This window comes from Marmota flaviventris, chromosome 14, assembly GCF_047511675.1.
Source record: "Marmota flaviventris isolate mMarFla1 chromosome 14, mMarFla1.hap1, whole genome shotgun sequence".
Lineage (NCBI taxonomy): Eukaryota > Metazoa > Chordata > Mammalia > Rodentia > Sciuridae > Marmota > Marmota flaviventris.
The window spans coordinates 25676585-25690613 of record NC_092511.1 but is presented as its reverse complement, the minus strand read 5'-3'; the positions used below and the strand labels follow the sequence as shown (position 1 = coordinate 25690613).

At 38.2% G+C, this 14029-nt stretch overlaps 1 protein-coding gene across 6 annotated transcripts in view; it reads right to left on the bottom strand.

Moving 5' to 3' along the window:
- Positions 1–14029, bottom strand: part of Ltbp1 (latent transforming growth factor beta binding protein 1) — a 401517-nt gene that overhangs the window by 78972 nt on the left and 308516 nt on the right. For all 6 annotated transcript variants that reach the window (XM_027933415.2, XM_071601479.1, XM_071601480.1 and 3 more), the window contains 2 exons: positions 12048–12170; positions 9688–9810 (listed from right to left, as the gene is read on the bottom strand). In XM_027933415.2, the coding sequence (XP_027789216.2) occupies positions 9688–9810; positions 12048–12170 (246 nt within the window). The remainder of the gene's footprint in view (positions 1–9687; positions 9811–12047; positions 12171–14029) is intronic.

The window sequence follows — 14029 nt, the reverse complement described above, 5'->3', positions numbered from 1 at the left end:
TCAGGATATACATGCTTCAGATGATCTGGAGTCTCAAGGAAGACATCAGACAGCAAAATCAGACAATGAAAGATCACTTCAACAATGAATTACATAAACAAATCCAAGAAGCAAAAGATCAACTATACAGGGAAATAGAGGTTATAAAAAACAAACAAACAGAAATCCTAGAAATGCAGGAAGCAATAAGCCAACTTAAAAACTCAATTGAGAATACTACCAGCAGAGTAGAACACTTAGAAGACAGAACATCAGACAATGAAGATAAAGTATTTCAACTTGAAAAGAACATAGACAGCTCAGCAAGACTGTTAAGAAACCATGAGCAGAACATCCAAGAAATATGGGATAACATCAAGAGACCAAATTTAAGAGTCATTGGGATACAGGAAGGGACAGAGTTTCAAACCAAAGGAATGAGCAATCTATTCAATGAAATAATACGAGAAAACTTCCCAGACTTGAAGAATGAGACAGAACCCCAAATCCTAGAAGCCTACAGGACGCCGAATGTGCAAAATCATAAGAGACCCACACCTAGACACATTATAATGAAGATGCCCAACATACAGAACAAGGAGAGAATTTTAAAAGCTACAAGAGAAAGGAAGCAGATCACATTTAGGGGTAAGCTAATCAGGATAACAGCTGATCTTTCAACACAGACTCTGAAAGCTAGAAGATCCTGGAATAACATATTTCAAACACTGAAAGAAAATGGGTTCCAACCAAGAATTGTGTTTCCAGCGAAATTAAGCTTCAGGATGGAAGATGAAATTAAAACCTTCCACGATAAACAAAAGTTAAAAGAATTTGCAGCTAGAAAACCATCTCTTCAAAACATCCTTGGCAAAACATTACAGGAAGAGGAAATGGAAAATAACAATGAAAACCAACAGTGGGAGGTAGGACACTAAAGGGGGGAAAATAATCAAAGTGGAAAACAAACCATGTTTAGTAACATAAATAAACAAATATGGCTGGAAGAACAACCCATATCTCAATAATAACCCTAAATGTTAATGGCTTAAACTCACCAATCAAGAGACACAGGCTAGTAGAATGGATCACAAAACAAGACCCAACAATATGCTGCCTACAGGAGACGCATTTGATAGGAAAAGACATACATAGGCTGAAGGTGAAAGGTTGGGAAAAATCATATCACTCATATGGACTTCGGAAACAAGCAGGAGTATCCATACTCATATCAAATAAAATAGATTTTAAGCCAAAGTTAATCAAAAGGGATAAAGAGGGACACTACATACTGCTCAAGGGAACCATACACCAACAAGACATAACAATCATAAATATATATGCCCCAAACAATGGTGCAGCTATGTTCATCAAACAAACTCTTCTCAAGTTCAAGAGTCTAATAGACCACCATACAATAATCATGGGAGACTTCAACACACCTCTCTCACCACTGGACAGATCTTCCAAACAAAAGTTGAATAAGGAAACCATAGAACTCAATAACACAATTAATAACCTAGACTTAATTGACATATATAGAATATACCACCCAACATCAAACAGTTACACTTTTTTCTCAGCAGCACATGGATCCTTCTCAAAAATAGATCATATATTATGTCACAGGGAAACTCTTAGACAATACAAAGGAGTAGAGATAATACCATGCATCCTATCTGATCATAATGGAATGGAACTGAAAATCAACGATAAAAGAAGGAAGGAAAAAGAATATATCACTTGGAGAATGAACAATAGGTTACTGAATGATCAATGGGTTATAGAAGACATCAAGGAGGAAATTAAAAAATTCTTAGAGATTAATGAAAACACAGACACAACATATCGGAATCTATGGGACACATTGAAAGCAGTTCTAAGAGGAAAATTCATTGCTTGGAGTTCATTCCTTAAAAAAAGAAAAAACCAACAAATAAATGATCTCATACTTCATCTCAAAATCCTAGAAAAAGAAGAGCAAAACAACAGCAAAAGAAGTAGAAGGCAAGAAATAATTAAAATCAGAGCTGAAATCAATGAAATCGAAACAAAAGAAACAATTGAAAAAATTGACAAAACTAAAAGTTGGTTCTTTGAAAAAATAAACAAAATCGACAGACCCTTAGCCATGCTAGTGAAGAGAAGAAGAGAGAGAACTCAAATCACTAACATACGGGATGAAAGAGGCAATATCACAACAGACACTTCAGAAATACAGAAGATAATCAAAAATTATTTTGAATCCTTATACTCCAATAAATTAGAAGATAGTGAAGGCATAGATAAATTTCTTAAGTCATATGATCTGCCCAGATTGAGTCAGGAGGATATAGACAACCTAAACAGACCAATATCAATTGAGGAAATAGAAGAAACCATCAAAGGACTACCAACTAAGAAAAGCCCAGGACCGGATGGGTATACAGCAGAGTTTTACAAAACCTTTAAAGAGGAACTAATACCAATACTTTTCAAGCTACTTCGGGAAATAGAAAAAGAGGGAGAACTTCCAAATTCATTCTACGAGGCCAACATCACCCTGATACCTAAACCAGACAAAGACACTTCAAAGAAAGAAAACTACAGACCAATATCTCTAATGAACCTAGATGCAAAAATCCTCAATAAAATTCTGGCCACTCGGATACAAAGGCACATCAAAAAAATTGTGCACCATGATCAAGTAGGATTCATCCCTGGGATGCAAGGCTGGTTCAATATAAGGAAATCAATAAATGTTATTCACCACATCAATAGACTTAAAAATAAGAACCATATGATCATCTCGATAGATGCGGAAAAAGCATTCGACAAAGTACAGCATCCCTTTATGTTCAAAACTCTAGAAAAACTAGGGATAACAGGAACATACCTCAATATTGTAAAAGCAATCTATGCTAAGCCTCAGGCTAGCATCATTCTGAATGGAGAAAAATTGAAGGCATTCCCTCTAAAATCTGGAACAAGACAGGGATGCCCTCTCTCACCACTTCTGTTCAACATAGTTCTCGAAACACTGGCCAGAGCAATTAGACAGACGAAAGAAATTAAAGGCATCAAAATAGGAAAAGAAGAACTTAAATTATCACTATTTGCAGATGACATGATTCTATACCTAGCAGACCCAAAAGGGTCTACAAAGAAACTATTAGAGCTAATAAATGAATTCAGCAAAGTGGCAGGATATAAAATCAACACGCATAAATCAAAGGCATTCCTGTATATCAGCGACAAATCCTCTGAAATGGAAATGAGGACAACCACTCCATTCACAATATCTTCAAAAAAAATAAAATACTTGGGAATCAACCTAACAAAAGAGGTGAAAGACTTATACAATGAAAACTACAGAACCCTAAAGAGAGAAATAGAAGAAGATCTTAGAAGATGGAAAAATATACCCTGTTCATGGATAGGCAGAACTAACATCATCAAAATGGCGATATTACCAAAAGTTCTCTATAGGTTTAATGCAATGCCAATCAAAATCCCAACGGCATTTCTTGTAGAAATAGAGAAAGCAATCATGAAATTCATATGGAAAAATAAAAGACCCAGAATAGCAAAAACAATGCTAAGCAGGAAGTGTGAATCAGGCGGTATAGCGATACCAGACTTCAAACTATACTACAGAGCAATAGTAACAAAAACAGCATGGTACTGGTACCAAAACAGGCGGGTGGACCAATGGTACAGAATAGAGGACACAGAAACCAATCCACAAAACTACAACTATCTTATATTTGATAAAGGGTCTAAAAGCATGCAATGGAGGAAGGATAGCATCTTCAACAAATGGTGCTGGGAAAACTGGAAATCCATATGCAACAAAATGAAACTGAATCCCTTTCTCTCGCCATGCACAAAAGTTAATTCAAAATGGATCAAGGAGCTTGATATCAAATCAGAGACGCGCCGTCTGATAGAAGAAAAAGTTGGCTACGATCTACAGTCGGTGGGGTCGGGCTCCAAATTCCTCAATAGGACACCCATAGCACAAAAGTTAATAACTAGAATCAACAAATGGGACTTACTCAAACTAAAAAGTTTTTTCTCAGCAAAAGATACAATAAGAGAGGTAAATAGAGAGCCTACATCCTGGGAACAAATCTTTACTCCTCACACTTCAGATAGAGCCCTAATATCCAGAGTATACAAAGAGCTCAAAAAATTAGACAATAAGAGAACAAACAACCCAATCAACAAATGGGCCAAGGACCTGAACAGACACTTCTCAGAGGAGGACATACAGTCAATCAACAAGTACATGAAAAAATGCTCACCATCTCTAGCAGTCAGAGAAATGCAAATCAAAACCACCCTAAGATACCATCTCACTCCAGTTAGATTGGCAGCCATTATGAAGTCAAACAACAACAAGTGCTGGCGAGGATGTGGGGAAAAGGGTACACTTGTACATTGCTGGTGGGACTGCAAATTGGTGCAGCCAATTTGGAAAGCAGTATGGAGATTTCTTGGAAAGCTGGGAATGGAGCCACCATTTGACCCAGCTATTCCCCTTCTCGGTCTATTCCCTAAAGACCTAAAAAGAGCATGCTACAGGGACACTGCTACATCGATGTTCATAGCAGCACAATTCACAATAGCTAGACTGTGGAACCAACCTAGATGCCCTTCAATGGATGAATGGATAAAAAAAATGTGGCATTTATACACAATGGAGTATTACTCTGCATTAAAAAATGACAAAATCATAGAATTTACAGGGAAATGGATGGCATTAGAGCAGATTATGCTAAGTGAAGCTAGCCAATCCCTAAAAAACAAATGTCAAATGTCTTCTTTGATATAAGGAGAGTAGCTAAGAACAGAGTAGGGTCGAAGAGCATGAGAAGAAGATTAACATTAAACAGGGATGAGAGGTGGGAGGGAAAGGGAGAGAGAAGGGAAAATGCATGGAAATGGAAGGAGACCCTCAGAGGTATACAAAAGTACATACAAGAGGAAGTGAGGGGAAGGGGAAAAATAATACAAGGGGGACAAACGAATGTCAGTAAAGGGGGCAGAGAGAGAAGAGGGGAGGGGAGGGGAGGGGAGGGGAGGGGAGGGGGGATAGTAGAGGATAGGAAAGACAGCAGAATACAACAGACACTAGTATGGCAATATGTAAATCAATGGATGTGTAACTGATGTGATTCTGCAATCTGTATATGGGGTAAAAATGGGAGCTCATAACCCACTTGAATCAAATTGTGAAATATGATATATCAAGAACTATGTAATGTTTTGAACAGCCAACAATAAAAAATAAAAAAAAAATAAAAAATAAAAAAAAAAGAATATACCACAATTTGTTCACCCCTTTGCCTTTTGATAAACATTTCGTTTGTGCTCATTTTTGGTCACAATGAATAAAGATTCTATAAACACCTATGTATGACTTTGTATGAACGTACATTTTCACTTTCCTTGAGTAATCACCCAGGAATAGAATGGCTGTTTCTTATAGTAGGTTTATATTCAATTTTTGAAAAAAACTGCTTTTTAAACAGACTGTACCATTTTATATTCCACAGCTGTGTATGAGACCTATAATTGTTCCACATTAATTCTATAGCTCCACAACTACTCTAATGGGAACATAATAAGTGAGCAGCTTTTATATGGACCTTTCTTCTTTGCCCCTTAGGAAATGCAGATAAAGGGAGAAGAGTCATATTTAATCATTGGCATCATTCAAAAATGATCACAGAGAATCTGAAGAATATGCACTTCAGCAACAAGAGAAATGTTGTATAACCTAGATATTTGCTGCAGCATACAGAAGCAGATCAGCTCTGTTCATACTACTTTAATTTGATTTACATTCATTTCCCCAAAGCTAAGAGAAACAGTGAATGAGAAGGGAAATGCAACATTATTTTAAGTGTTTATAAATTATTGTATAGATTCTTTTTTTTTTTTTGTACTCAGGATTGAGTCAAAGGGCATTTAACCAACTGAGCCACATCCTGAGCCATTTTTATTTTTTATTTTGAATCAGGGTCTCACTAGGTTGCTTACAGCCTTGCTAAGTTGCTGAGGCCAGCTTTGAAGCTCCAATCCTCCTGTCTCAGCCTCCCAAGCTACTGGGGATTAAAGGCATGTGCCACTGCACCAGCAAAATTATTGTAAAAATTCTTAAACTCTTTGTCTTCTATTAGAGTATGAGAGTCAGGTTTAGTATAAAAAAAATTTTTCCCAAAAAATCTTTATCTACCTTCAAAGTAAAACCAAAGAGAACCCAACACGGTACTGTTCTACACCATCACCTTGTATGGTCCTCCTAGGAACTGAGGGATAGGTCTTAAGGAAAGCAACAGTGAATCCTGATCTCTCTACTGAGTTTCTCAAGAGGACCAATAGCCTCCACCTTGCTAAATGTTGTGGTCAACTTTTGGTCGCCCTCTTACCTAGCATCACCGTCTCCCCTCCTTGAAACGCTTCCTCCTCTTGGATTCTGGATGTTCTTTCTCCATTTGTCACTTCTCCCTCAGTCTCCTTTGCTGGTTGCTACCTATTTCCTCATTTCTAAGAGTTGTGAACCTGTCCATGGCTTTAAATATGGTCTATGTACTGAGGACTCCCAGTGCAGGACTCAACCCTGAATCCCATTGTTTTAGATATTGTCATTTGAATACTCATTTTAGGCACTGAAAAGCCTAAACTACAAGTGCTCATGGGGAGCCCTTAATCTCGTCCACCAAGCCTGCTCCTTGGGGCCTTTGCATTTGCTATTCTTTTCAATGTAATGTTCTTCCTATTAATAATCAAATGCCATGGACTTGGGGAAGCCTCTAATTGCCTCTTTATTCCAAATCACCACCCTCCCTCAGCACTGCTCATATATCCCCCTTAATATTCCTCCAGAGCACTTATTGTCATTTAATAAAATGTACAGTTTGCTTATCATGTTTATGGTTCACTACATGTAAACTTGAAGAGGGCAGGAATTTCTTTCTGCTTAATTTATGCCCTGGACTCAGAACAGTACCTTGCACATATTTGACTCTGCATAAAAATTTGTGTATAAATACACTAATGAATAAATGAATGATTCTGACTTGGAAGGATATCCTAGGATTTCTGTGTTTGATTTCGTCTATATAGAAGTGAGTAACTGATGGGCCAGAGGAAGGCTTTGCAAGGGATCTGCAGGGAGCAGCCTTGGTGAGGTACTAGGGAAGGGCTATGGTAGATGTGTGCTTAAAGACCTGCCTAGAAGGGCAAGGAGGCTTCGAAGGCCAGGATGGCTGAGAACTGAGACAACAGAGGCCATTTCAGACTGAGTGTGCTGGCCTAAGAAGCACTCAGCAAGGAGCACAACATGGGGTTCTGACTCTAAGAGGAAGCCAGCAGGACTGTAGGATAATGCTGTAATGTAGGAAACATAGAAGGGCTTAGGCAGGCAGGACAAGATGGCAAGTGAGGAGTCTGGGGGCAAGGCCAAAACAGAGGAGCATGGAGAGGGTCTTCTGATTAGGTCAACTTCCTGCTTGATGAAAGGGCTCATGGACACAAAAAGGGGACCTAATCAGAAAGACACTTTCCTAATCAGGGAACCCAATAGAAAAACTAAAACCAATGCATGGACAATTATTATTATTATTGCACCAATCAGTAATAGGGAGGAGAGTGTGGACATAGGGAGGAGAAAAAGAAAGGAGGAAATTCCAGAGACCATAAAAAGAACAGGCCAAAATTCCCCCACTGGATTCCCAGCTCTGGGCCCCCTTCTCTCTAGAGAAATCTCTCTCTGCCACTTTTGCAACAAACCTACTTCTTGCTTGCTACCTCTGTGTCCTGTTCTTCAATTCTTTGCTGAAAAAAGACAACAAACCCAGCACCCCTAGATGGTAACAGTAAGAAAAGGAGGTCTCAGCCAAAGTTATTTATTAGAGGAAAATTACACATGTAAACATAAAAGCCAACAAGAGCTATGGCTCTTCCTCCCACAGCTGTGAGAGGCATGTAAACTGTCATAGCTCAGTTAATTATGGCTAAACACCACTGGGGGTGGGTTGGAAACAGAACTGGGTGGGAATTAGCAGGCTAAAGTGCTAACGAAGTTTCAAAGCGAGCTCCAAATTAGTTGGAGAAACTCTACTCTTACTTATATCCCAAAACACTAGGGAAATTAGTCCTGACTTGAAGAGAAAAGAGCCTCATTATACATATTCCCAAAAGAAGTTTTCTTATGTAACACAATTGTATCTTAAAAACATATATGTTAAAAATGAAGAACAAGTTGGCCAAAAGGGTTTTTGTTTGACTTTTCATATAATGGATGATTTTAGAATAAAAACCTTGGAGTTCTTATGAGATGGTTAAGGCCAAGATAGAAGAACAGGTTCTCCAATCTATTATCCATGATTTATGGCATGATTACTCTCTTAGCTTGGCCAAGAATCAGGGCACAAGAGACATGATGGTCAGATTAGGTTCCAGGGCTTTCACATATTCCTTACTACCTATCTCCCTCTACAGCAGAAGATTATACTCCTAGTTCCCTACAACACAACTGACACTTCTGCCTTAGAAGCCAATATGCCAAATCATTAACAACACATTGGAGAGTTCTCCAAACACAATGTTTCTGATGTAATCATATTTATCACTTATTTGACTATTTGCCTATTTTTCAATACATAGATTGATTACAATTTTTCAATGATGTTATTAATCTTTGGAGAACATTATTATTTTAGGATAATATCCTAGAACCTGACTTACTGGTTCACAGAGAATATACATTTTGAGGCCTTTGAAATTCTGCCAAAATTGCCCTCCAAAAGGGCTGAGTCATTTCCCACTCGCAGCAGCAACAGAAGGGTATGGTACTCAGCTCCTTTGGCCTGCTGTGCCAAGTTCTCCAATCAAAAATGCAGCATGTTCTAAACTACAATGGATCCTTCCCCCAATTAATGGGGCTGGGGTGAAAAAGGATCTGGGGCTCTTGAAAGGCATATCACAAAACCATTCTCCAAAAGCTCATCGACTTCTAGGTGGAGTCCAGATCCTCACTTCAAAACTCTGACTCTGGTGTGGGGGTACACCTGTCATGCTCATGTTTCTGGTTTTATAAATAATGGGCTGGAAGTGCAGCAAAGCAACAAGTGAGCTGGAAAAAACCTGTTCATTGGGTGGATATGGAACACACTGAACCTTCACAGGTGACAGGGTGGCAGTCAAGGGGACAAGAGCAGGCCAGGAGAAGATGTGTCCTCTCCATATGCTGAGCTGAGAGTCACAGACAGGTTCTGAGCATGGCACAGGGAACGTGGTTAATGACTACACAATGCTGCATGTGTGGGATATCTCGAACAAAGGTTTTACACAAATAGCTCAGCTCCTAAAAAATCTTCCTATTATCTGAAAAATTAAGTTGTGCTTCCTTATTTGGAACACTTGGAAATCAGTCTTGCATAAAAGGAGTTTCAAATTCAGAACTACGTGGCCAGGATAAATTGATTCTCTACTCCTTTCACTGCCTCAATTCTAAAAGACACTCCAAACAGTGCTAAGAAAACCTGAACTCTACTTTCTTTGATTATTTGTGTGAACCCTGGGGAAAACACTTTGCAGGGACCTAAGGTGCTCAACTGTGAAGTCAAAGGTCAAGTTCATGGACAGGGGCAGAGACGACATGTAGATGACACTGGGATTCTGGCATTTTATGGTTCTGAAGTCAGAAGCAATTCTCACCTTCACAGTGGTCTCCAAGTGCAGAAGCTCTGTAACCCTGGTCACACACGCACTGGAAGGAGCCCTCTGTGTTCCTGCACTGCCCGTGAGTGCAAAGGTGGTGGTGCTGACATTCATCAATATCTGTGAGTAGCAGAGCATAAGGAAACAGTAGAAGTGGTGCTCCGAACACCCTTTCAATCCTCCATGGAGAGGAGGTCTATAAACTATCTGGTATTAATTAATTGAAACTAGAGCTTTCATTCTATGGCTTAAAATGACCTCTAATAAAAGGTCAGTAACTCTCCAGAAGGGAATAATCTTTAAAAAAAAATTAACCAAGGATCTAGGAATCTGTATATATTTACCCCACTATTCACCACAGGGTAGTAAACACTTCACTGTAATCTGTGAGCCTCACCCTAGCTTCTTGGATTTCTAATACATATTCACTTACTGTCTGGCCCTTGACAGAAAGAGTTTACCAACCCTTGATCTGAAGTGCACATCTCTTCACATCTTTTCACTAGTTAATTCTTTGGGCCCCTAGCAATTGGGCTCCATACCCATTCATCCATTCACCCATTCTCATATCCTCTATCTACCTATCTATCTAGTTTTCTATCACAAGGATCCTCTGGAAAGATCTAGTGAACAAAATCTAGAAGGCCTTCTCTTGGGCCTTCTGATACCAACAATGCCCCCCTGAATCACTCTTCCTGAATCACACATCCTCAGGTTAGAGATCATTTATTTTTTCTGTTTCCACAGTCCCATGTTTAGGCCCACACATACACATCGGTTCCACCCACACATAGATGACACAAAATATATTCCATGTATCCAAATATTTTACCTTCATTATTAGATTATAATAATAGATTTCCTGAAGGCAAGAACTAAGTCTACCACATCCTTTATTTCTCCGTAGATATCCTAACACCTTCCAGTGAACAGGCACTCAGTTCATGTTGCTCACTGAAGGACTTTGCTTATGAAATTTGAGAGCTTTTGCACTTCAATGTGTCTTTATAGGATTCAGTACACACATCAACCCCCCACCCCCACCCCAGGGACCCTGGATCACTGTTCTCCCCTACTCTGATCACATCATCAGTGTGGATGTCACAGTATTTGGCACCTAAAACAATTCTGTGCTATAGATAATCTGATAGGTGATTCTATCTCCGTCTGACTTCTCATTGATGTTAAGTCACGGGCTTTACAAAAGAAAGTACTATGAAGATGGTAGCCTTATACCATGTGTAGATCTCTCATTCATTCATTTGTAGTTTTCTATGCATAGGTGTAGGTACTCATTAAATACTGAGGCAACTGGGGCCAAGAATCAAAAAGTAAAGATAAAAGCTTTGAGAGGGATTCATAAGATCCAGTATAAGTTGCTTAGTCTATCTGCACATGTGCATGTTCTGTAAGTATTCCACCACTCTCTACTTCCTTATTAGGTTCAGAAATGACATTCCATGTCCTAGAGAGAAATGGTGGGGGAGGTGATGAGAATATTGGTAGATGCCTTTGTAATTACCACCATATACTTTCGCTTTTATAATACTATTTCAGGAGACTTTTTTTCTCATTAAATATTCAAAGTTTATATAGTATATGAATGTGATTTGTTTCTTTATAATAAAACAACAAATCATATATAGTATGGATTCTGTTCTCAAATAAGAAATGGCATTTATTTTCAAGAATTCTAAACACTTGTGCTCATCACAAGTACTATCATAATATCTTCAAACTCAGGGACCATAAGTGTATAGGGGAAGTGAAATACCTCTGTCTGAAATTCAATGAAATGCTTTTTTTAAAAAGTCAACCCCAGCAAATCTAGATTCCTCATCCTTTCCTTTAGGAACAGGACATTTTTCACAAATTTTACCTCTGAGAGTATGGGGAACATCATTTCAATCTTACTGACAAGTCTTCTTTAGATTTCTTTAAAAAGAAGATTTAAAAAGCTAAAATATATACAAAAACTAAGATCATTAACATTCCACAGCATAATACCAGGCCAATATAATGACCTCCTAACTACTGAAATACCAGTATGTGAAACCTTTAGTGAATTTAATGGTTAAAGTGGAAATGAATTTCTGTAGTAAAGAATTACAGATATTTCTTAATACTATTTCTTCCTATATTAACATTTATTTAACCATTAGTCACCTATGCCTTACTTTTCAGATTCAACTCTCCTCTTATTTTATCAACCTATCTGACTTGTGTTTGAGTCCTGAGCTTTCTGGTACTATGATGCAATCATCTATGTCATGTCTATAAGTCACGTTCACTTCACTGAGTGTACAGTTTTTCAGACTAGGTGCCTTACAATGAAATCTCAGCTTCCACACTCCTACCTTCACACTGGTCTTTAGCGGCCGACAGCTGGTACCCCTGGCCACAGGTACATCGGAAGGAACCCTCGGTGTTTTTGCACTGCCCATGGATGCATAGATTCCCTTGCTGACATTCATCAATATCTGTTAACACAAAAGACAATAGCTATTTTGAGAAAGAGATGACCTAGGAGAATTTGTGCTCTCTGCAATGTATTCTGGGGTGATTGTCACAAAAAAAAGGCTTGTTGTGTGAGGCACTACAAACTTCAGAACATACTAGCTCACCAATGTTCCTTTCTTAACCACGCTATGTTGAACTGCAGAAAAGAAATTATTACAAATAAACAATAAACTTATGAGAAAAGAGCTACTTATAAGACAGCATCAAGCTCCTGACCACCTCTTTCACATACTTTGCATGTAACAGAAATACATTATAAAATAGTTTAGAGTTGAAAACAAAAGACAGAATTTGAAACACAAAATAATGGTTACAAGACAGTTTGTAGATCTGTTGAGTTACAGGCAAGAAGGCAAAAGTAAAACTACAATTTGTTTTTAAAAACAAATTGAAATGTAGGCACTTCTAGGATGAAAGCCATTTTTACTTTATTTAGAAGTTAAACTCTGAAGTCAAAGAGTTGTGTGAAAAAACTCTGAGCTTCTTTTTAAGGTAACAAGGAAAGCCAAGAGAAATGGTACAGTCAAGATGGCTGGTGGCATACCAAAGGGAAAGTGAGAAGCAAGGAGTCTAAAAAATGCCTTGACTGAAGAAAAAGGCATCGACTGAGAAAGAATATAGTTCTTAATAAATGTCCTAGGAAATGTGGTGTCCGTGAAGTTATACAACTGAAGGAAAAAACTGGCTTCATTAATAACTTGAACACTTCTGGTAGAAGCAAGTTTGTGATTAATAAAACATGGTAGGATTGTCTTCACCACCAGGACCACAGGGTTTTTTTGTTTGTTTGTTTTGTTTTGTTGTGTGTGTGTGTGTGTGTGTGTGAAGATCACAGGAGGAAATAGATGCAAACTACACTAGCCCTATCCTCAAAGAAGAGAAAGGGGCCCTCATCTAAACAGAGTAATAAAATGAGCACTGTGCATTTTAAAGAAATTATGTCCTAAAAAAAAAATCAATGCACCATTGTTGTTTGGCTTATTTAAGATGCATTTTAAAGTTTTTGCCAGGAAAACTCATTAGCTACACAGTTCTTTCCCTCCATATTATTAACAATGATCTGTGTTTCCTGAGAAAAGTCACATTTTCCCTCTTAACCCCTACTGATGCATTAATTAATATATATAAAGTGTCAAGTTATCTCATGTTGCCTGAAATAGGTTGCACAGTTATTAATTGGAGTTTAGAATCTGCTTCTTATTTTATTTAATTTTTCACAGCATTTAGTTGACTTGTTTCACTAATTTTATTATTGGTCCCTTTTATTTATAAATAATTCCTGGCTACCAACTATTGACTATCTGTAGAGAAATTTAATAATGAAGCCAAATTTCACCCTTTTTTGGGGGGGGAGGTTGGGTGGTACCAGGGATTGAACTCATGGGGGCTTAACCACTGCACTGCATCCCCAGCCTTTTAAAAATATATTTTATCTAGAGACAGTATCCCACTAAATTGCTTAGACTGGCTTTGAACTCACAATCCTCCTGCCTCAGCCTCCTGAACTGCTGGGATTACAGGCATATGCCATGGCACCCGGCCCAAATTTCATCTTAAGAATGATTTTACCCCTTTCTGATACCCTCGTCTGTTAGCTTCGGGAGTGAATAGTGGTAAGGATTTGCCTACACTATATTTAATTCAGCACACTCTATAACACTTGAGGCATCAGTTCACGAAGTTAAACCAACAACAGCTCTTGGAGCTGGTTGGATCTCACATCATGTCTGACAACATTTTTAGTACTTTGGACTCTTTTTGACTTTCTTATAGAAGATGACAAATTAAACATTCCCATGTGAAGATGTCTGCAGTAAGG